Source organism: Gorilla gorilla, chromosome 12, assembly GCF_029281585.2.
Source record: "Gorilla gorilla gorilla isolate KB3781 chromosome 12, NHGRI_mGorGor1-v2.1_pri, whole genome shotgun sequence".
In the NCBI taxonomy this organism is placed as follows: domain Eukaryota; kingdom Metazoa; phylum Chordata; class Mammalia; order Primates; family Hominidae; genus Gorilla; species Gorilla gorilla.
Window position 1 is genome coordinate 138,316,793 of NC_073236.2, and position 22,699 is coordinate 138,339,491.

Below are 22,699 nucleotides of genomic sequence, written 5' to 3' on the forward strand. Positions count from 1 at the left end.
AAGTCATTAGTGTATTTGTTCACGTTGCTGATTCCAAAGCAGTTTTTCTGCATCTTATGTGAAATGCAATATCTGTGATTTTCTCTATTGACTTAATTAATTATTTGTTTTTAGTGTCTTCCGGTTTTTGTCTGTTTGTTTTGTTTTTGTTTTGTTGCCTCCCACTTCGGATGAGGAAGGTATAGTACATTATGTTGTAGAAAGTAGCTGTAGAAATATTAATAGCAATGATTATATTTTGGGGTACTATGAATTTTATCTTCAGTAATTTGTTTCATTCTTCCTCTTTTTCTCCCTAAACTCTGGTTAGCCGTCCTCGTTCTCCAAATGATTTGCTGGCCTTGTTCCGGTATCCAAGGGATCCTTACACAGTTGAACAGGCACGGGCGGGAGAAATCTTTGAACGGACATTGCAGCTCATTCAGGAGCATGTGCAGCATGGCTTGATGGTCGACCTCAACGGAACAAGTCAGTGCCAAAGCCTTTTCTTCCTCCTCCATGGCCTGAGTAACGGGGTTGAACACGCCTCAGTTAAGTCACATTCCTAGGGAAGAGTTCCAGCATTTTCTTTCCCACTGTGCTTATGAACTGTGAAATTACTTCCTTAAACTGTGATTCCTCTTGAGCCTTACAGCCCTGTCGCTCTCACTTTGGTTTAATAGGAATCTCTGGGGGACGTGAAGTCTCTTGGAGTGCTGGTCAGGCTACAGCAGGTCCACCTGCCCTGAGTGGGTTATGCCATCCTGGCCAGGGTGGGTTATGCAAGCCCAGTCCCTCTGCAACAAATGAGCCATAAGGGAGGACTTGGCAGTGTGCTTGCTCCCTGAGTGACGTTGTGTCCTGGGAATGCGGTGCCATGCGTATTAGGAGGGCTGTTTTGGAAGAGTCCCGGGTCTGTGAAACTAGCTGATGAGATCACCTCGGGCTGGTGTGGAGATGCTGTTGGGGGAGGTATGTCCCCCACTCACTCTGCTCTGGCACTTTGCCGTTGCCCAGTAAATAACAGATGCCCTTACATGTCATGATTGTCCTTGCTGGTAGTAGTACTATTGATGAACCCATAGAGGACCCTGACTTTCTCATGTAAAAACATCATTTTCAGCAGCAGCTGGTTACTCATGGTTCTGTACACACACACACACACACACACACACACACACACACACAGAGCACGGAGGAGAATGTTAACAGTAGCTGTCCCTGTGGGATGAAAGAACTGCTTTATAATTTTTCAGTTTTCCAAATTGTCTTCAGTGAGCATAACTTTTACGATTAGAGCAAAAAATGTTCTTCAATGGTTAAGTGAAAGAGACGTGGAATTGAGACCTGTAGGGTGATATATGCCTGTCTTCGGAGTAGAGTGTTGCTCTGAGCCAGCCCCGTCCTGTTAGGTTTTGGAGCCCTGTTGGTGCTGAAGCCCGGGCACCAGCCAATGTGAAGCTGTGTGTTCCGCAGCTCCTGCTTCCTGATCCTCTCCTGGCCTCTCGTGGTTGGGGGCGGGGGCGGGGGCGGGGGCAGGGCAGGAAATGTTGGAGTTGGAGACCTCTGGACGTTTCTGCTTTTCTCGATGGATGAAACTCCAGCCTCACCTCCCAGGCACATTCTTGGGGAGAAGCATCAGAGCCCATTTTGTTATTTCAACAAGCATTTATTGGGCACTTTCTGCTTGTCAGGTGCAGGGGGAGACTAGGATGAGAGGTACCAGGCATGGGTCCCAGCCCCTTCCCAAGTCCCTGGTGCCAGTCTCCTGGTAGAAAGGCCATGTTCTCTTCTCCAGAGAATGAAGAGGGAGTTACTAAGTGTAATTTCTTGCTACTCCCTACCTTTCTTCATTTAGTTACAGGATCAGATCTTTAAACATTACTGTGGCAGCCCAGCAAGTGGGTTCTGCCGCCACCACAGAAATAAAGCCATCTGGAAATGTCTCCTCAAAGCCAGGCTGTTGGAAGTTGTTCCTTGTGAGGAATTGCATGTCCATTGTGTGTCATTACATGCCAATTATAGAAAGATTTAGACTCAGGGAAAGACAGAAAGGAAAGAGTAAAATCACCCCAACAATGTGAAATCATTTTATACATTTGCTGTTTACCCAAGCAGCAGTTAGGTGCACATGCAGGCACTCATTTCTTCACTTATTCGTTCCACCTGCCTGTCAGGGCACACCCTCTATGCCAGTCATTGTCCTGGGCCAGGGCCTACAGCCACAAACGGAAGAAATAAAAACCTCAGCCCTCAAAGATCAGACCTTCCAGAGAAATGCAGATGGAAAACCAGAGAGAGGCCCCTGCACATAACAAGCCCCAGCGAATGACCCAGAGAGAAACAGCAGGCGGGAGGTGGGTGGTGCCCTGGCTGGGATGGGGTGCTGTTCCCCATGGGCGAAGGTGACACATGAGCAGGGACCCCACAAGGGCGAGGGGGCCTCCCTGGAGCATCTGAGGGGACCACACATGCAGAATCTTGGAGGTGGGGCACGTCGGGGCATAGTGGAACAGCAGGTGGTCACTGTGGCTGGAAAGGGGGTGGGGAAGGGCTGATAAAGTCAAGGAGATTTGTGCTCCACCAGAAAGGGCCTGGGAGCGAATATAAGGATATGTCGTTGGCTCTGTATGAAATGGGAACCTTAGGGTTTCCCGCAGAGAAGCAACATGGTTTGATGCATTTTCAAGCATCAGGCTGGGTGACCACTCTGCATGGGGTGAGGACAGATGTGGGCAAACCAGTCCTGGGAAACTGGGGCCAGGGTCGGTGCCACCTGCTCTGGTTGGCGGGTCTGGTCTGCCTCTGAACCAATGGCCAATGCCACGGAAAAAGTGAACATTCTGGAGGAAAGCCCGGAGACCAGCCCCACAGCCCAGCCAGGCATTTGGGAGGAAGTGCTTTTCCTCCTGGCACTCTGCTTTCTTGGCTCTATGGATGTTCAAGATTGATAATTCTGTAGGACTTCCTAAGAGTAGCTGTGAAAATAGGGCCAGATGTTTCAGCTCACTGTTTCAGCCTCTGGGAAAAGTCAGACAGAACAGAACCAGGGTCAGCTGAGGGGAGCCTGGGGTTCATGTTCCCTGCACAGACCTTTCCCACCCAACACACCAGGGTGTGTGTTTCTGACTTATTCTCCTGGAAAATGCCTCACTTCCAATTCTTTGCATTCTTATGTGGGTGTTATGGACACCGCTCCCCCACAGAAAAGGGGCTGTCTCTTGTTTTCTTTAAAGGTGTCCATAATGATACCTGTGATCTTGACAAGCAGAAATGGGCTGGAGAAACTTTAGAAAAAAGAGGCAGTGATGGCTTGGAACTCTGTGAGTGTGTGCACACGTGAAAGTGTGAGTGTGGCTCTGTAAGCATGTTTGCATGTGAGTGTGTGCATGTGTGAGTGGAAAACATTTAAGCGTGCTTGTGTGTGCGTGTGTGTAGCTTTTCAGCAGGCATGACATGTGCCTGGAAAGGAGGAGTGTTGAGGAAGGTGAAGGCCTGGGATGTATGAATATGTGGAGGAAGCACTTTGGCGAACACAGAGATCTGAGTGTGTCTGACCCCAGGACGTGGAGTAGCTGTGGCTTGGAGCAGGTGTCTTGAAGGCGAAGACTAGGATCTGAACTTAGGAAGATCTCTTTCATCTGTGGAGTGATGGCCTAGGCTACCATGTTTGGAATTTCTTCTGTAGCTAGTGGGCAAAGACGGAAGGTCTCTGAGCAAGAAGGTGACCTAGTCAGAGCCTGTGCGAGGCTCATGGGAGCACGTGCTTGCTGTGGGGAGGGCGTGTGGATGACCTCCACCAGGCAGGAGGCCCTTCTGGAAGTGAAGGCCAGTGCCATGGAAATCAGTCCCAGGATTCTGCCAGAGGAATGGAGAGGAGGGCGCGGGGGCTAGGAACATTTTGGAGGCAGCATGAAAGGAAGTGGCAATCTTTTGGACATTGAGGGAAGAGCATGAAGCCTCAGTGGACCGAGATGTGCAGTGACAGGTGTCAGGAAATGCCCTGCTCGGCGGCCTGTGGAGACCGATGGTGTGCACTCGTGTGGAGGTGTGGTGACTGTCTCTTACACGGGGCGTTTAAAGTGAGGTTGGAACAGTGTAAGCCTGGACTGGTCAACGTGGGTCGGGCTCCATCGGTTAGGGGTCTCCCAGAGGAGAGCTGCTGGTTGAAACCATGAGACTGCTAAGTGGGGAGGGGAGACAGGGCCCAGAAACTGGGGCTGTGGAGAGAATACCTGTGTTTGGGGCTGGAGGAGGGGAGGAGCAGTTTTACCAAACGGGAGGTGAGCAGGTTTCCAGCAGCAAGCGCTCGTTGCATGGCGCACAACAGGTTTCATGAGCTGGGGGTAGATAGCCCCATGTCAGCGGCAGAGGTGCCAAGGGGTACCGGGCCCTCACACATCCTCCAGGGGAATTGAGTGCCGTCTTGCTTTTCTCCACGTCCCAGGTTACCACTACAACGACCTGGTGTCTCCACAGTACCTGAACCTCATCGCAAACCTGTCGGGCTGTACCGCCCACCGGCGCGTGAACAACTGCTCGGACATGTGCTTCCACCAGAAGTACCGGACGCACGACGGCACCTGCAACAACCTGCAGCACCCCATGTGGGGCGCCTCGCTGACCGCCTTCGAGCGCCTGCTGAAATCCGTGTACGAGAATGGCTTCAACACCCCTCGGGGCATCAACCCCCACCGACTGTACAACGGGCACGCCCTTCCCATGCCGCGCCTGGTGTCCACCACCCTGATCGGGACGGAGACCGTCACACCCGACGAGCAGTTCACCCACATGCTGATGCAGTGGGGCCAGTTCCTGGACCACGACCTCGACTCCACGGTGGTGGCCCTGAGCCAGGCACGCTTCTCCGACGGACAGCACTGCAGCTCCGTGTGCAGCAACGACCCCCCCTGCTTCTCTGTCATGATCCCCCCCAATGACTCCCGGGCCAGGAGCGGGGCCCGCTGCATGTTCTTCGTGCGCTCCAGCCCCGTGTGCGGCAGCGGCATGACTTCGCTGCTCATGAACTCCGTGTACCCGCGGGAGCAGATCAACCAGCTCACCTCCTACATCGACGCGTCCAACGTGTACGGGAGCACGGAGCATGAGGCCCGCAGCATCCGCGACCTGGCCAGCCACCGCGGCCTGCTGCGGCAGGGCATCGTGCAGCGGTCTGGGAAGCCGCTGCTCCCCTTCGCCACCGGGCCGCCCACGGAGTGCATGCGGGACGAGAACGAGAGCCCCATCCCCTGCTTCCTGGCCGGGGACCACCGCGCCAACGAGCAGCTGGGCCTGACCAGCATGCACACGCTGTGGTTCCGCGAGCACAACCGCATTGCCACGGAGCTGCTCAAGCTGAACCCGCACTGGGACGGCGACACCATCTACTATGAGACCAGGAAGATCGTGGGCGCGGAGATCCAGCACATCACCTACCAGCACTGGCTCCCGAAGATCCTGGGGGAGGTGGGCATGAGGACGCTGGGAGAGTACCGCGGCTACGACCCCGGCATCAATGCTGGCATCTTCAACGCCTTCGCCACCGCGGCCTTCAGGTTTGGCCACACGCTCGTCAACCCACTGCTTTACCGGCTGGACGAGAACTTCCAGCCCATTGCACAAGATCACCTCCCCCTTCACAAAGCTTTCTTCTCTCCCTTCCGGATTGTGAATGAGGGCGGCATCGATCCGCTTCTCAGGGGGCTGTTCGGGGTGGCGGGGAAAATGCGTGTGCCCTCGCAGCTGCTGAACACGGAGCTCACGGAGCGGCTGTTCTCCATGGCACACACGGTGGCTCTGGACCTGGCGGCCATCAACATCCAGCGGGGCCGGGACCACGGGATCCCACCCTACCACGACTACAGGGTCTACTGCAATCTATCGGCGGCACACACGTTCGAGGACCTGAAAAATGAGATTAAAAACCCTGAGATCCGGGAGAAACTGAAAAGGTGAGCTGAAGAGGCTGTGTGGGATGGCTCGTGTACCTAGGCACCTGGAACACCTGAACTGTGGTGTGTGTGTTATTTGTCTCTGTGTGTGAGTTTTGTTCGTGTCGTGCAGAGGTGAGATGAAGGTCAAGTCCATGAAGGTCAAGATGGGAACCTGCAGCCTCCTGTGGCTGCGTGGTTTTGGGGAGGGGGCAGAGCCAGGGGTGAATGGACAGTGGAGGGCCCTTCCACCAGCCTGTTTTGTTCCAAGAGAGGAGCTTTGCTGAGCTGTGGCACATTTTCAGCTTAGAGATGAGCTATACTTTTCTGGCAGAGGGGTTGACTGCAGAGAAAAATACACTGTTCACACCAGAAGACACCAAAACTGACACTGGCTGTTGGGCAGCTTCGGGTTCCTGCTGTTGTATCAGGGGCAGAGAGAGAGGCAGGGCTTGGTGTCTGCAGATCCGGGCCCTTGGGGCCACCAGCCCCTAAGTCTTGGCCTGTAGCATCTTCCATACTCACTGTGTTGCCCAGACCCAGGCCTGTGGGGCCACCTGCCCAGGACTGCCACAGATGGCGCCGCTTCTGAGCCACAGCCTTGATCACCTGTGGGTGCGGTTCTCCTTGTCCTGCCACAAAGGCAAAATGGGACGCTGTCACCCCTGAGACAAGGAAAGCTGGCCAGGTAGATTAGGAGACCTTGGACCACGTGGGGTGGAAAAAATGGCAAAGTTTTACAGGCAAAGCAGTGACCACAGCACTACCCAGGCCTAGGACTGGGGTAGGATCAGGGCTGCCTGGTCCATAGCCAGTCCCCTTCCCAGGACTTGGTGCCACAGTGGGGTTCTCATTAACTCAGAATTCCCCAAAGTGGAGACATTCAGCGGCTCTCCTTTTTGCTAGATATTCACATCTTTTACTCACTACCTTTTTTTTCATGTTATTTCTACCAGTTTATTTGCTTTTTGTATTTTAAGGAAATAGAAATAATTGCAGCCAGGCGCGGTGGCTCATGCCTATAATCCCAGCACTTTGGGAGGCTGAGGTGAGTGGATCACGAGGTCAGGAGTTCAAGACCAGCCTGGCCAAGATGGTGAAACTCCACCTCTACTAAAAACTACAAAAATTAGCTGGGCGTGGTGGCAGGCGCCTGTATTCCCAGCTACTCGGGAGGCTGAGCAGGAGAATTGCTTGAACCCGGGTGGCAGATGTTGCAGTGAGCCGAGATCGCGCTACTGCACTCCAGCCTGAGTGACAGAGACCCCATCTCAATAAAATAATAATAAATAAAAATAAAATAATTGCTCATCAGTGTTTTCCCATTGTGATTCTTCTCAGTCCTTGGATTATGAATCAGATTCACAGGTCACTGTGTATTAGGACATGTTATTCCCATTCAAAAACATTGTTTTAAAAAGAAGAAAAACCCTTTCTTCTTAAGACTGTCTTCCTGTATTTGATGGACTCTGCAGTTGACTCCTAAGTTACTTAACGCTGAAGTTAGGACATACCCTGTTAGGATCTGACCTGTGCCTTCTAGGGGAAAGTGATTTTTTACTTGTAATTTATTGTAAGTTATGACTAAATGAACATGATGTCCTATTAAATTTAATATGTTCCAGTATTCATTTAAATAATGCTCTTAAATTACTGGCGTTTGGAAGTGTGTGCGCACTCCGTTAATCCAGTGTAATTTTTTTATCATGGTTTTGCTGAATTAGGACTGATGTGAACTGTCTGTGTTTTTTATGTGCTTAAATATCCTCCTTTGTTCTTGTCCAAACTGACACAGATTACTCTCCCAGATGATTCTCTCTTTTGCCAAACTTCTTCCAAAACATTTCAAAAGAGCTAGATGTGGAGCCCAGCGCTGGGGGGACCGCAGCTGTGTTGCATGCTAGGCCCCTGGTAAAGAAGTTAAGGATGTTACCCACGCACTGAGCCCCTCGTCTCTTTATTTATGTTTTCCTGTCTCAGCCCATTGCTGACTAAGGGGAAATGAAACATAAACATAAGAAAAGTTGCATGACCATCGGAGACCATGGGGCCAGGAGGACTTCACAGGGCGGAGGGGTTGCCTTCAGCAGACTGTAGAGATTGTGTAGTTCTCATCTACTTTGTGTTTCACGGCCGCACGGTGAGTGGATGGCATGGCGTTGGCCTGGTCCCGCCTCTGCTGCCCATCCCCAGCCGTGGGACATTCCGGAACTGCGAGATCTCTTCCCTGGAGGAAGCTCCTTGGATTCAGGTGGAGGCTTTAGACTCTGGTGAGCCTAAGGAATGTGACTATTCCAGCCCCTGTGGCGGTGGGTCCCTCCCAGCGGTGGGGGACAGAAGAGAGCAGGCACCCAGAGCAGGAGCCACCCAGAGCAGGAGGGGAGTCCTCTGGGAAAAGGTGTGGACGCTTCTGGTGGCCCTAGTGTGCTGTCCTCAGCCACAGACCAGATGCTGCCAGGGTCCTCCCGACCAAGTTTCACTCCCAGGGGACATCTTAGAGCTAGAAGTTCAACGTGAATGTCATTGAACTTAGAAGAAAAAGGGACAATTTGTCTTTGAAAGACTAAATGCTAGTTTACATAAAATTGTGTTTATTCTACGGTAAGACTAATGGCCAGTGAGGACACAGCCCTGTGTGCATCCTGTTCAGTAAGCAACAAAATCTGTCTTGATCCTAGGGGTCAGTTGGTGGTCACTGATTTGAGTTTTGTAGAAAAGGGCAGTGAGAATTATAGAATATATATATGTTAAAAATCGAGTAGAGCTTTGAATAGCAGTTGAAACAGGCATCATCTGCTGCGTAGTCGAGTTCTAAGATGAGATTAGCTGATTTGTAGTAGAAGTTGTGACATGTTGCTTATAAGCCTATATTTCTAAGGAATTGGAAGAAGTCGATGAAAATGTTTGTTCTTGACCACATAAACCTAAGTTTTTTGCCTTATCTTTGCTTAGCAGATATTTTCTTTATGGCAAACGTATTTTCAATATATAGTAGAATCAAATGTTATTCTTTAAAAATGTATATACTTTTAAAAATAAACATGAACAATAAACTATATACATTTAGCTATATATAGTTTATTGTTCATATGTTTATTTTAAAAAGATTGGAAGGGTATACATTATGATGTTAAGTGTGGTTATCCCTGAATAGTCGGAAAAGGTGTGGCTTAAATTTTCTTCCTTATGTTTTCTTGGCTTTTCTAAATTTGTTATAATAAATGTGTTTGTGTGTGTGTGTGTCTCACATATATAATAGAAAGTAGGGAAAATCCTTTAAAGCATTGTGGAGAGATGCAGCAAAGAAGTAAATATTTTCTTTGTTAAGTAAAATTCTAAATAATGTAAAATAGTGATAGAAAGAAAGAACTGTTTTTATATTTGCTGTATTTTTTACCACGTGCAGCTTTGTTAGGTAAATTTCAGTTTTCTCTTTATTTTTTAGGTTGTATGGCTCGACACTCAACATCGACCTGTTTCCGGCACTTGTGGTGGAGGACCTGGTACCTGGCAGCCGGCTGGGCCCCACCCTGATGTGTCTTCTCAGCACACAGTTCAAGCGCCTGCGAGATGGGGACAGGTGAGCACATGCACCAGAAAGGGGAGCACGCTCCTAAGCCACCTTCTTAGGGACTCCAGAGGAGAAGAGCTGTCCTGGTTGAGAATGAGGGAGGCACGAAGCCCTAGTGTCTTCTGTGTGTCCCCGGTTGAGAATGAGGAAGGCACTGAGGCCCTGGTGTCTTCTGTGCACCGCCTTGGGCTTACATGTCCTTGCAGCCTCAAAACTCAACCACACCAGGTTCAATGATGCTTTTCCCACCCCTTCATTTATAGGAATATTTCTGTTCCTGTAAACCTGTTGGACAGTCCATACAGCTAAACCACTGTGGGACTTTAGAGGAGTTTGGGCTTCGGGCAAGATCTTTGTTTTATCTCTAGTCTACTGTTATTACTTTACTTTAATGTAGTGGAAAGGCAGACCCTACCTATTACAAACTATTTCAGCAGACCTGAAATAACTGCCATGCCAGTTTTGTTTTGTTTTTTTAAAGTTGCCCATCGTCTTTGTTGCTAGTCAGAAGAGCTAACACTGTCGTTCTTTTTTTTTTTTTTTTTTTTTTGAGACAGAGTCTTGCTCTGTCACCCAGGCTGGAGTGCAGTGGCGCGATCTCGACTCACTGCAAGCTCTGCCTCCCGGGTTCACGCCATTCTCCTGCCTCATCCTCCCGAGTAGCTGGGACTACAGGTGCCCACCACCACGCCCGGCTAATTTTTTGTAGTTTTAGTAGAGATGGGGTTTCACTGTGTTAGCCAGGATGGTCTCGATCTCCTGGCCTCGTGATCCGCCCACCTCGGCCTCCCAAAGTGCTGGGATTACAGGCGTGAGCCACTGCACCTGGCCAACACTGTCATTTTTACACCAGATTGTCTGCCTTTGGTTTTGTTATGGGGTAGGGGATGTGAGCAGTGTGTGAGTCCATTTTTAAGTGACACCTAATCAAACGTAGTGGTTTCTGTATTGCTGTGAACTAAGCAGGGGAGATTTTAACTCAGCTCCTAGTGACCTGTGAGTCTCCTGCCCTTCTCTGATCCTGCTTTCATTTTGGGGGATCCAGGTTGTGGTATGAGAACCCTGGGGTGTTCTCCCCGGCCCAGCTGACTCAGATCAAGCAGACGTCGCTGGCCAGGATCCTATGCGACAACGCGGACAACATCACCCGGGTGCAGAGCGACGTGTTCAGGGTGGCGGAGTTCCCTCACGGCTACGGCAGCTGTGACGAGATCCCCAGGGTGGACCTCCGGGTGTGGCAGGACTGCTGTGAAGGTGCGTGCCAGGGGCACCATGTCTGTTCCTTTTTCATCCCTGGTTTTGGTGACTGCTTGGCAGGTGCTTAATTACCTGCAGATGTCATCCTAATCTTGAAAACTGAAAACAAAATATTCAGCTTTAGATTTAAATGGTGCTGTATCCATGCTGAGATGGACTGCGGAGCCAAAAATATAAACAAAGTTGGTGATTCTGAGGAATTGGCAGTGCTGTGGGAGAACATTGAGAATAACTAAAACACTAAGAGAAACAGAAACCCAGACTTCAGCAAGGTGTGCCCCTAATTTTTCCTTAAAGCCTAATGTATGTCTAGCTTCCAGTACTTGTGTAGCCAGATAAAAGACGAAAATCAAAATATGGAAGAAGCATATCAAATATATCAGGTTTTCTTAAAAATTAATCTGAATGTTATAAATATCTGTAACATAAGTGACTGAAGATAGATGTTATCAAATATCTCGTGAGGAGCCCTGCAGCTAGGAGGTGGTCTCATGATTGGCGCGGGGGGCCCTGTAGCTGAGGGACGCCCTGATATCAATCCCACAGCCCCGGCACTCGTGCCCTGGAGTGCCAGGTCCGTCTTCCCTGCAGAGGCGTCAGTGGCCTGCTGTGTGAGGCGATGGTTCTCCTGGCTGAGTTCCTGCTTCGCATTCCTAACTCCCAGTCTTGGTTAACCTCCATTTCCATTACTAATTTGAACATAATTTTGGCTTTATTCAAACTATGATCAGATCCCCATAAAATACCAAACTGGGGATGTTTAGAACCCAAGTTGTGGAGCACTCACTCTTGTGGTGAGAGAAGCAGGGCCCACCACAATGGGGGGATCTGGGGACTTGCGGTGAGCGTGACCGGGAGGTGGGGCCAGATCCCGGCCTCACCCGGCAATCTGTGCAACTTGTGGTGTCTGTGGACACTTGGTAGTTTAAGAAGAGACACACAAAGTACAGACACTGTACACATATTCACCACCACCTCATTTTTCCTGAAGTAATAGTTCTGGCCAAGATCTTATTTAATTTAGTAAGCGTTGAAATCTGCACTGATAATAGAGCTGTGTTTTAGCAGCTTCTTCTAAGAGAGTGCGTGCCTGTGTGTCTGTGTGCGACTGTGGGGTGTGTGTGTGGGGTGTGTGTGTGGAGTGTGTGTACCTGTGCGGTGTGTGTGGGGTGTGTGTGATCTAATCCTGCATCTGCCTCCTCATCTGCACCCCCCACCACCTACACACACATGCATGGAAGTATATATGATAGGAGAATTCACATAAAAAATAAAATTATGCTTGCTAGGTACCCAATTTTCCAAATTATTTACATGCTTGTTATTACATCTGTTGGAAACTTATATCTGTTTTTTGTTTTATTGTTTTGTTTTGTTTTTGTTTTTGTTTTATATCCTCACTGGTTTATCCAATTCAAAATGCTTTTCTACAAGCATGGTAGAAAATTTGTTCTGTTTGTAGAAAATTGTTCTCTTGAAAATGATTAGGAAAAGCCAATGATACAAAAACCCATTTTCTGATAACTTTACCAGGCCCCTGTTAGCTGCTTATTAAGAAGTACAGCCAGGCTTTCTGTTCTTTTGCTAAGAAAATCCAAAGTCCTTTGAAAGACTTCATCTATAAAGCCAGTCTTTGTTCCCCTCATGTTACAAGCCCCTCCTCCTCTCAGGGCACTGTGGGAGAGGCTTAGCTGCTGAAGCAATTGCTGACATTGTTTCTTCCGGACACTTTTCCCTCTTAAAATAGCAGGCATGGCCTTAAGCTGACACAGCTTAGAGAATACTTGATAAGCTTTACCTGTTTTTATTTTACCCCAAAAGCCATATCTAAATACAGCAGAAAAATACGAAAACAGAACTCAGATTTGACAGAACCAAGTGTCAATTGCTATTTACTTTTCAATTAAACGTTTTAAAAAGACATTGGGGGCTGGGCGGTGGCACATGCCTGTAATCTCAGCACTTTGGGAGGCCGAGGCAGGTGGATCACCTGAGGTTAGGAGTTCGAGACTAGCCTGGCCAACATGGTGAAACCCGTCTCTACAAAAATACAAAAATTAGCCGGGCGTGGTGGCGGGCACCTGTAATCCCAGCTACGTGGGAGGCTGAGGCAGGAGAATTGCTTGAACCCAAGAGGCAGAGGTTGCAGTGAGCTGAGATGGTGCCATTGTACCCCAGCCTGGGCAACAAGAGTGAAACTGTCTCAAAAAAATAAAAAAATAAAAAGACACATTTAAAGCGAACGTCCTTGAGCTACAACTTTTCATCATTTGCTTCATTGATGCCTACAACAAGTGCTGTGTGGGGTCTGCACTAGGTCTGGGAAGCCAGCCTGCTCCTGGCTTGGCCAGCCTGGGCAGCACAGAGCAGGTGCAGGCCAGGCCGCTGAGCAGGTGTGGCCCAGCCGTGCCCTGGGGTGTGAGGAAGAGACGGCCATCCTGGAGGGACGGAGGTCCCATCAAAGAATTCTGCGGTTGGGGCTGGTGTGCGCTTTGGCAGGGACCCCAAAGTGCCTGGGGCCGTGTCCTGGCCCTGCTGCTTCCCTGTCGCCCTGTAATTCTACCAGGGACCCACCCCAGACCTGCACAGCCCTGGGTGGACCCCACCTGCCAGTGAGGCTCATTCTTGACCCCGGGTGTTGCTGGGAGGGGCTGCGGTAGTCTGAGAGGCAGCTGCTGTTTTATGATGTATTTGTGTGCCCAGGAGTTTTAAGAAACTCTGCTCTTCTCTGCTCCTGAGACGATTTGTCGGTGGAATAAGCGAGGGGTCCAGCCAGCTGGGTTTACTCAGAAGCTGTGTAGTTAACTGCGGAGATAAACACATTCAGTGGGACTGTTTATGGGCTCCGCTGTGGGGGCAGAGGGAGCTTTAGGTCTCTGTCTTGAAGATACTCTTTCCAGCCAGTCAGACAAATGCTAGACCAGAAGGAGCCAGCCGCCCTTCAAGGGAGACAGGAAAGCTAGCATGGGGTCTGAGGTGTATGCTGCACGTGCCTCTTCTCTTCTCATAGAATTTCTACTCCAGTGGCTTCCTGAGACATTAGCATTTTGCAAAGGTCCATATTCGCCCTTCACTTTCGTGCTCTGCCACAGCTTTCTTGGGTGGGGATGATGTACAAGACAGACTGAACACCCCATCACTTCGTTAGATAGTGTGTCCACAGGGCCCAGGTGGGACACGGCACTGAGGGCCCCTCACTCACCCGGGGACCAGGTGGGACACGGCACTGAGGGCCCCTCACTCACCCGGGGACCAGGAGGGACATGGCACTGAGGGCCCCTCACTCACCCGGGGACCAGGAGGGACATGGCACTGAGGGCCCCTCACTCACCCGGGGACCAGGAGGGACATGGCACTGAGGGCCCCTCACTCACCCGGGGCTCAGGTGAGGCATAGCACTGAGGGCTTCTCAGTCCACCACAGGTTGAGAAAGAAGCCACACCTAGGCAGGGAGGTGTTTGGGCTACATTCAGGAGAAGCAGGGTCAGGCCGCCTCTTGTCTGACAGTGGGGCTGGCAGTGTGACATGGGGAGTGTAGCATAATTTTTAGGCACTCCGGAGTGCAGATTGTCACCTGGCCATCGGGGAGGGACCCCCAGAAACAGCAGACTCTGATCTCCGAGGCAGAGTGCCTGAGCCTCCATCTGTGGGTGGAGGGAACTCCGCGAGGGTGTGGTTAGATGGCGTGGTGGGCCTCCTCAGTGTGCCCAGCTGTCCTCAGGGCGGCCAGCACCAGGAGGTCATGAGGGCTGGGGCACAGGTGGAGAGAGGCTTGGCCCCTCAGACCAGGAGAGGGTAAGAGCCGCAGACCAGCTGCCAGGTTGCCTCACTGAAAGGTGCCACAGTTTGCTCCACGGGCAGCCAGTGAAGACTTCATAGTTGGCAGGATGTGCTTAATTTCCCCGAGGTCAGAGCCTTCAGAGCTGACATTCTGCTTTGTGCTTCCATTTTAGACTGTAGGACCAGGGGGCAGTTCAATGCCTTTTCCTATCATTTCCGAGGCAGACGGTCTCTTGAGTTCAGCTACCAGGAGGACAAGCCGACCAAGAAAACAAGACCACAGAAAATACCCAGGTATGGTGGTCTCTGAGGTCAAATGATGTGCAGAGGGGCCCTCGCACCGCGGGCGTCGGGCAGTAGGACCGGCATCCTGCTGTGGGCCTGTGGCGAGGATGGTTCCTGGCAAGGACGTCCCAGGGCACTGGGGGCCAGGCTGCAGCCTGCATCCTGCTGTGCTGCCCACTCAGAGCATCAGGGGCGGTGCACACCGAGGAAACCTTGAAATGAGACCCAGCTCAGAGCATCAGGGGCGGTGCACACCCAGGAAACCTTGAAATGAGACCCAGCTCAGAGCATCAGGGGTGGTGCACACCCAGGAAACCTTGAAATGAGACCCGGCGTGACCTGCCGAGGTTATATTTCCCTCCTCCTCCTTTCCCCTCACCACAGTGTTGGGAGACAGGGGGAACATCTCAGCAACAGCACCTCAGCCTTCAGCACACGCTCAGATGCATCTGGGACAAATGACTTCAGAGAGTTTGTTCTGGAAATGCAGAAGACCATCACAGACCTCAGAACACAGGTGAGGTGCCTGGCGGCCTGTGTCTGCCCCCTCCAAGATTCCACAGCAGCACAGCCCTGCCCGAACCTTCTGGGTATAGCGTTTTATTCCCAGGCAACTGTTCAACTGCCCACACAGGACCCAGACCCTGGAGCCTTGGGGGTGTCATTTCTGCATGCTGGGTCGGGCCGGGCCATGTGCCACTGGTGTCCCTGGGTTTCCCAGCAGATGGGGGTCACCGGGCAGGGGCAATCTGTGTCACGGCCGTGGGACTGCCAGCCAGGTGACCTTGCTGGAGGGAACACAGGATTAGGATGCTGTAGGAGAGTTCAGACATGAAGTCCTTTTCTTAAGCCTCTTATTCAGGAATAACTCTGAATCATCTCTCCCAGGGCGTGGTAAGGAGGCACTTCTAGGTCAGCCCTCCACAACTGATCCAGCCTCTTCGGGTGTGAGGAAAGTCCTGGTGTCTGTGGTACGACCACAGGGATTTTCAGACGGGGCTCTTCTCTGGCGGTCTGTGGGACTGAGTTCTGTCCTCTCCTTCCTATCCCAGGAACTTCTGCTTTCTTCAGTGCCTGTGGTGGGGGTTATCTCTGGGATTTTACGTAAGGGGGTGGAGATTGAGACCTATGGCTAAATAAAAGGAAGTGCGCTCACTCCGCTGGTGTGGATGGGATTCCCAAGGTGTGCAGGTCCTGGCTGTCTGCAGCACATTTAATCTGTAAGCACAGCTCCTTTCCTACTCACAGGACTCTTAGGCCTTAGGTTTGGGAGAAACTTCCATCATCTCCTAGTGTAGCCCCAGGGTAACCCTCAGCCACAGGGAGAGGTACCCTGACTACTCCTGTGCCTGCCCCCTCATCCCATGCAGCTGCAGGTCCTCCTGCCTCTGCAGCCTAGAGACCAGGTGCAAGTCCCTAGGCAGCTGTCAGAGTGGACAACATGTGGCAGGTCCTCCTGCCTCCGAAGCCTTGAGACCAGGTGCAAGTCCCCAGGCAGCTGTCAGAGTGGACAGTGTGCGGCAGGTCTTCCTCCCTCTGCAGCCTAGAGACCAGGTGCACATCCCCCAGCAGCTGTCAGAGTGGACAGCGTGTGGCGGGTCCTCCTCCTTCTGCAGCCTAGAGACTAGGTGTACATCACCTGGCAGCTGTCAGAGTGGACAGCGTGTGGCAGGTCCTCCTCCTTCTGCAGCCTAGAGACTAGGTGTACATTGCCTGGCAGCTGTCAGAGTGGACAGCGTGTGGCAGGTCCTCCTCCTTCTGCAACCTAGAGACTAGGTGTACATTGCCTGGCAGCTGTCAGAGTGGACAGCATGTGGCAGGTCTTCCTCCCTCCGCAGCCTAGAGACCAGGTGCACATCCCTCAGCAGCTGTCAGAGTGGACAGCGTGTGGCAGGTCTTCCTCCTTCTGCAGCCTAGAGACCAGGTGCACATCCCCCAGCAGCTGCCCAAGTGGACAGCATGCAGTGTTCACTCAGCTCCACCTGCCACTAGGAGAGAAGCAGAGACAAACCCAGGCTGACCCTTGGAGTCCGTGCTGGGGCCTGGGTGCCCTAGGGGGGGGTCCACTGGGGAGGGGGTCTGTGAACCCCACAGTCATTCAGGGCAGGCCTTGTGCACAGGTGACCCTGGACAGCATAGCAGAGGCAGAGGGGGACCAGCCACCCCACCTGTGTCAGCAAATACCAACGCCCTGTGCCCTCCCATGTTGCTGATTCTGTCCACAATGCTGGACTTCCTTCCACCCTCAGGATGAACGGGCAGCTCCCTGGGTGGCAGCGCTGGGTCTGAGAAATGCGATGTTCCTTGTGATTTTGCAGCTGCTGACAGCACAGGGTGTGTGCCGTCTGTGGTCATTTCCCTGCAGCCCATGTGTGCAGAGGTGTTCATGTATCTTGGTGACTGCAGAGGCACACACAGGCCGGCGTGGTCACTGCTTCTCTCTGGCTGTGAATTAAAGCAGGTCAGCCGCAGACACAGAGGTGACATGCAGGTCACCTGGAACCTCTGCAGACCGTCCTGGCTGCCACCCCTAAGTGCTCTCTGGCCCCTGTGCCACTGTTCCTGAGGCTTCCTTTTTTTTTTTTTTTTCCCATGGTTTCAGCTAGAAAGTTCTAAGCTTTGATAACTTAAGTGCCAGTTGCTAATGAATGAGGCATGCAGGAAAGATGGCTTTCATTTAGAAGCCGTATCTGAGGCATTTCCCAAAGTGAGGAACTGTGTGGCTAGTTAGGTCCTAGATGTCCAGCTGTCATTATGAAATGCAGATGGGACGGTGAGGGGACGTCCGCCTTTTTCAGCATGATGTGTGCATAGGTGAGACACTGCTGCTGCACAGGTTGGGGACCACACACTTACGGCTGACAGGAGATCAAAGAAGATGTTTTAATTGACATGAGTAAGTGGGTGGCTTGCTGAAGTTATTCACAGCCATCATCAGACAGCCTTACCTGTGGCTGAGCATGCTTTATGAGAAGGCTTATTAGAAGAATTGGGATATTTATGATAAATAATTTGTGTTCATTTCAGACATCACAGACAGTTTAGGTTCAAATGCAAGGGACGGAAAACCCCAAATCAGGATGGTTTTAATGAGGTGCGAGTTTACTTTTCCCTCACTCTTGGAGATTGCTGGACCCTCCGCAGTGCAGGGTCCCTGCTGCAGCTTGGTGCTGTGCTGTGGGTGGCCTCTTCCCAAGGTCACCTCGTGGCCCAGGCATTTCTGGCCACTGTCACCCTGTCTGCCCCCCGGCCCTGCAAGATGCAAGAGAGGGTTCGAGGAAGGAGACCCTTCCGGGAGGCTCCTGCTACCCCTGTGCATGGCACAGCAGTTGGAAAGGTCACCTTGTTATGGGGCCCCGTGCTTCCAGAGAAAAGCCAGTGGTGGTGTTACTCGGAAAATAAGGCAGACTTGACTCTGGGGATTCTGAGTGATCATCGTTCGTTCTGGTGGAAGTGTAGGTGCAGGACGTTCTCGTCATCTGGTTGAATCTTGCTCCCACAGTCCTCTGAGAACGTCGCCTTTGTGACTACAGTTTTTATTTGACAGCACGGTGGTGGGAATGTCTCCCATTGGGGCGTGTGGTCAGCCGCCGCCAGTCTAATAAGGACATTGGAGATTCTGTAGAAGTTCTTCAGAAATATTCCCCTCAAATGTTGTTTATTTTAAGGCATTATTTTCAGTGAAATAACATCTTTTAATACAAGAGCCAAGCTGTTACTCTGAAGTGCCCAATGAATGAATGTTCTTTGCTTTGCTGCAGATACAGAAACTTGAATCACGGCTCAGTACCACAGAGTGCGTGGATGCCGGGGGCGAATCTCACGCCAACAACACCAAGTGGAAAAAGGATGCGTGCACCATTTGTGAATGCAGAGTGAGTATGGGGGGCTCTATCTTCATGTCCTAAGGTATACCCAAGTCCGGGAGTCCCATGTGACCACTCAGGTGGGTGGCCCAGATGTCAGGGCCAGGCCCCTCCCCGCCTACCTGTGCCGGCCTCCATCCCTCCTTCACTCCTATGGAAGCACCAGGCAAGCCCAGCTCTCTGTGCACAGAGGACGTGCTAGGAGGCCCAGAACCTCAGCATGGTCCACCCCACAGAGGGCGGGCAGCCCCTACTCTGTGCAGGGCCACCTGGGGCTGCTCGTGTGCATTGGCTTCACCTCCCACCAGCTGTGGCAGGAATACTCATGCCGTGGAAACCCATGAATGGGATAGATCAGCTCCTCGCTGCAGAGCTGGTGGGTAAACACTGACCTGCCCACCACTGGCCCTGTCCCATCTCCAATCAGGGCTGGGGGTGTTACAGAGGTCACTGGGGTCCCTGCAAAGGGAGACTGGTGGCAGGTGGAGGGTGCCCTGGTGCCGGCAATGGACAGACGTCTGGCTGGAACCAGGCTCCATGGAAAGCTTGGCGCACAGTGTGAGGAGGCAGGATGGTGAGGACAGCGGGCAAGCCCGGGCACCTCACTTGCCATGGCCGTTGGGAGAGGGCGCGCATCAGTGTCCCTGAGCTGGTCAGGTTTGGGAAGGGCAGACCGGGGAAGAGCAAAGCCCTGTCCCTTCCCCCCTCTCTCGAGTCCCATCCTGCTTCCTGACAACACCCGCCCCCAGACACAGTCCGAGGGGATCCAGGTGTGAGGTGGGAGGATGTGTCCAGCTGGTGGTCTTGGCCCCTCAGGGTGAGAGGACCGTGGGCATGGACGGAAGGGTGGGACGGGAGCCTCAGGGAGACTTGTTATGGGGGCTCCCATTAACTCGTACCTGTCTGCAACTATGAAATCCTAAGAGACCCACAAAATCCATGCCCACAGGGCAAGTACAGCGGGCAAGGCAGGGGCCTCGGGGCAAGGCCTGACTCATGGCCGTGGCTGACACCTGTCCCGGAGCTGACAGGCTGTGCTCACCTGAAGGCCATCCCAGAGCTGACAGGCTGTGCTCCGTCTCTCTTCTCCAGGACGGGCAGGTCACCTGCTTCGTGGAAGCTTGCCCCCCTGCCACCTGTGCTGTCCCCGTGAACATCCCAGGGGCCTGCTGTCCAGTCTGCTTACAGAAGAGGGCGGAGGAAAAGCCCTAGGCTCCTGGGAGGCTCCTCAGAGTTTGTCTGCTGTGCCATCGTGAGATCGGGTGGCCGATGGCAGGGAGCTGCGGGCTGCAGACCAGGAAACACCCAGAACTCGTGACATTTCATGACAACGTCCAGCTGGTGCTGTTACAGAAGGCAGTGCAGGAGGCTTCCAACCAGAGCATCTGCGGAGAAGGAGGCACAGCAGGTGCCTGAAGGGAAGCAGGCAGGAGTCCTAGCTTCACGTTAGACTTCTCAGGTTTTTATTTAATTCTTTTAAAATGAAAAATTGGTGCTACTATTAAATTGCACAGTTGAATCATTTAGGCGCCTAAATTGATTTTGCCTCCCAACACCATTTCTTTTTAAATAAAGCAGGATACCTCTATATGTCAGCCTTGCCTTGTTCAGATGCCAGGAGCCGGCAGACCTGTCACCCGCAGGTGGGGTGAGTCTCGGAGCTGCCAGAGGGGCTCACCGAAATCGGGGTTCCATCACAAGCTATGTTTAAAAAGAAAATTGGTGTTTGGCAAATGGAACAGAACCTTTGATGAGAGCGTTCACAGGGACACTGTCTGGGGGTGCAGTGCAAGCCCCCGGCCTCTTCCCTGGGAACCTCTGAACTCCTCCTTCCTCTGGGCTCTCTGTAACATTTCACCACACGTCAGCATCTAATTCCAAGACAAACATTCCCGCTGCTCGAAGCAGCTGTATAGCCTGTGACTCTCCGTGTGTCAGCTCCATCCACACTTGATTAGAACATTCATAAGCCACATTTAGAAACAGGTTTGCTTTCAGCTGTCACTTGCACACATACTGCCTAGTTGTGAACCAAATGTGAAAATCCTCTTTCATCCCATTGTGTATCTGATACCTGCCGAGGGCCAAGCGTGTGTGTTGACAACGCCGCTCCCAGCCGGCCCTGGTTGCGTCCACGTCCTGAACAAGAGCCGCCTCCGGATGGCTCTTCCCAAGGGAGGAGGAGCTCAAGTGTCGGGAACTGTCTAACTTCAGGTTGTGTGAGTGCGTTTAAAAACAAAAAAAAGAATCCCTATACCTCATTTGTATTTTTAAAATGCATGATGTTTTATGAAATTGTGTCCATTTTTTAGGTATTAGATATGGCAGAAAAACCATTTCCACTATGCAAAGTTCTTTTAGACGTCAGTGAAAATCAACTCTCATACCTCATGGTCTCTCTTTAATTGACCAAAACCTTCCATTTTTCTCTAAATACAAAGCTATCTGTGTTCTGAGCAACCTTTCCCCGAACACACAGCTTCAATGCAGCACGCTGACCTGAGTACCCACCATGTGCCAGGCACAGTGCTGGGCACACAAGGCACCAAGGTCCGGGCCACCTGCCCGCAGCAAGGCCCAGCTGAGGTGGTGGAGGGAGCCCCTGAGGTCAGGGGCCGTTTCAGTTCAGGGTGGCAGGTGTCCAGCACTGGGGTATGGCGTCGAGGCTTCCATGGGGTGGGGGAGGCCAGCTTCCTTCTGACAGGATGGGCGCATACAGTGCCTGGTGTGATTTGTGCACAACCCGTGTTCCAGGTGCACATCCTTCCAAGGAGACACCCAGACCCTTCCAGCACGGGCGGCCAAGTTGCTGCGGCGGAGGCAGCATTTCAGCTGTGAGGAAGGTCATTGGATTCATGTGTTTTATCTGTAAAAATGGTTGTCTTAACTTCTTAACCTCATATTGGTAAGTGATTGATAAAAATTGGTTGGTGTTTCATGACATGTGGACTTCTTTTGAAATAGCAAGTCAAATGTAGTGACCAAATTGTGGAAGAGATTTCTGTCAAATAGGAAATGTGTAAGTTCGTCTAAAAGCTGATGGTTATGTAAGTTGCTCAGGCACTCAGATGACAGCAGATTCTGGGTTCTGGGAGTGTTCTGTGCCTCTTACATGCCCTGGAGGCCTCGTGGTCTCAGTGCTGAGGCGGCACACCTGTAGCACACCTGCGTAATGTGCGGCCTGGGCCAGTCACAAGGAATTGTGTTGTCTAAGCCAAAGGGGGAAGCTGACTGTGATTTACCAAAAAAAATTCTGTAATTCAAACCAAAATGTCTGCGGAATCACCAGTTTGATACTCTCTGTAATCAGAACAGTGGGCAGTGCCTGGGTGAACGTGTCTAGCAGCCACTGTGCGGGATCGCTGTAACAGGAGTGGAATGTACATATTTATTTACTTTTCTAACTGCTCCAACAGCCAAATGCCTTTTTTATGACCATTGTATTCAGTTCATTACCAAAGAAATGTTTGCACTTTGTAATGATGCCTTTCAGTTCAAATAAATGGGTCACATTTTCAAATGGAGAATGGCTTTATTTTTTTTACCTGAAACCAGTACCTGAGGCTAAAACTTTTCCAGGTGAGATCAAAAGCCTGAGAAGGGAAGGAGGTAGGTCCAGGAAGAAGCCCCAGAACTGTCCTAGTCACTAATCATTTTGTGACTAAATGTGAAAAAATTACTTAAAATAAGGTATTAGATAAAGTTGACTTCCTTTTCCGAAGCAGCTGGGCTGCTTTAACCCGACTGAATTTTGGCAGGTGGGAGTGAGCTCTTGGGAAAAACCTCTGGCAAATAAATGCCCTTGTCTCCTGGAATCTTTGTGCTGTGGAGAAGGACATTTCTTTGTCAGAGAGGAGTGTACAAGCAATTCACACACCGAGGTGTCTGAGATGGGCAGATGCTTTTCCAGAAGCAAGAGCGCAGGTCAGGAGGGCACAGTGCACGGAAGACAGACACTCCTTTCCAGGCCTGAGCTATGTGTGGCTCTGGGGCCAGAAGTCGGGGATGACATGTGACAATTGCTGAGCCCC

General features: G+C 51.5%; 1 protein-coding gene across 3 annotated transcripts in view; it reads left to right on the top strand.

Moving 5' to 3' along the window:
• The window catches only part of PXDN (peroxidasin), a 113,921-nt gene extending 91,733 nt beyond the window's left edge, over positions 1 to 22,188 (top strand). For all 3 annotated transcript variants that reach the window (XM_031006761.3, XM_031006764.3, XM_055378696.2), the window contains 8 exons: positions 311 to 468; positions 4,427 to 5,930; positions 9,355 to 9,489; positions 10,526 to 10,734; positions 14,691 to 14,811; positions 15,187 to 15,319; positions 18,564 to 18,677; positions 19,761 to 22,188. In XM_031006761.3, coding sequence (XP_030862621.3) covers positions 311 to 468; positions 4,427 to 5,930; positions 9,355 to 9,489; positions 10,526 to 10,734; positions 14,691 to 14,811; positions 15,187 to 15,319; positions 18,564 to 18,677; positions 19,761 to 19,880 — 2,494 coding nt within the window. In that variant the 3' untranslated portion in view covers positions 19,881 to 22,188. The remainder of the gene's footprint in view (positions 1 to 310; positions 469 to 4,426; positions 5,931 to 9,354; positions 9,490 to 10,525; positions 10,735 to 14,690; positions 14,812 to 15,186; positions 15,320 to 18,563; positions 18,678 to 19,760) is intronic.
• The last annotated feature ends 511 nt before the right edge of the window (positions 22,189 to 22,699 follow it).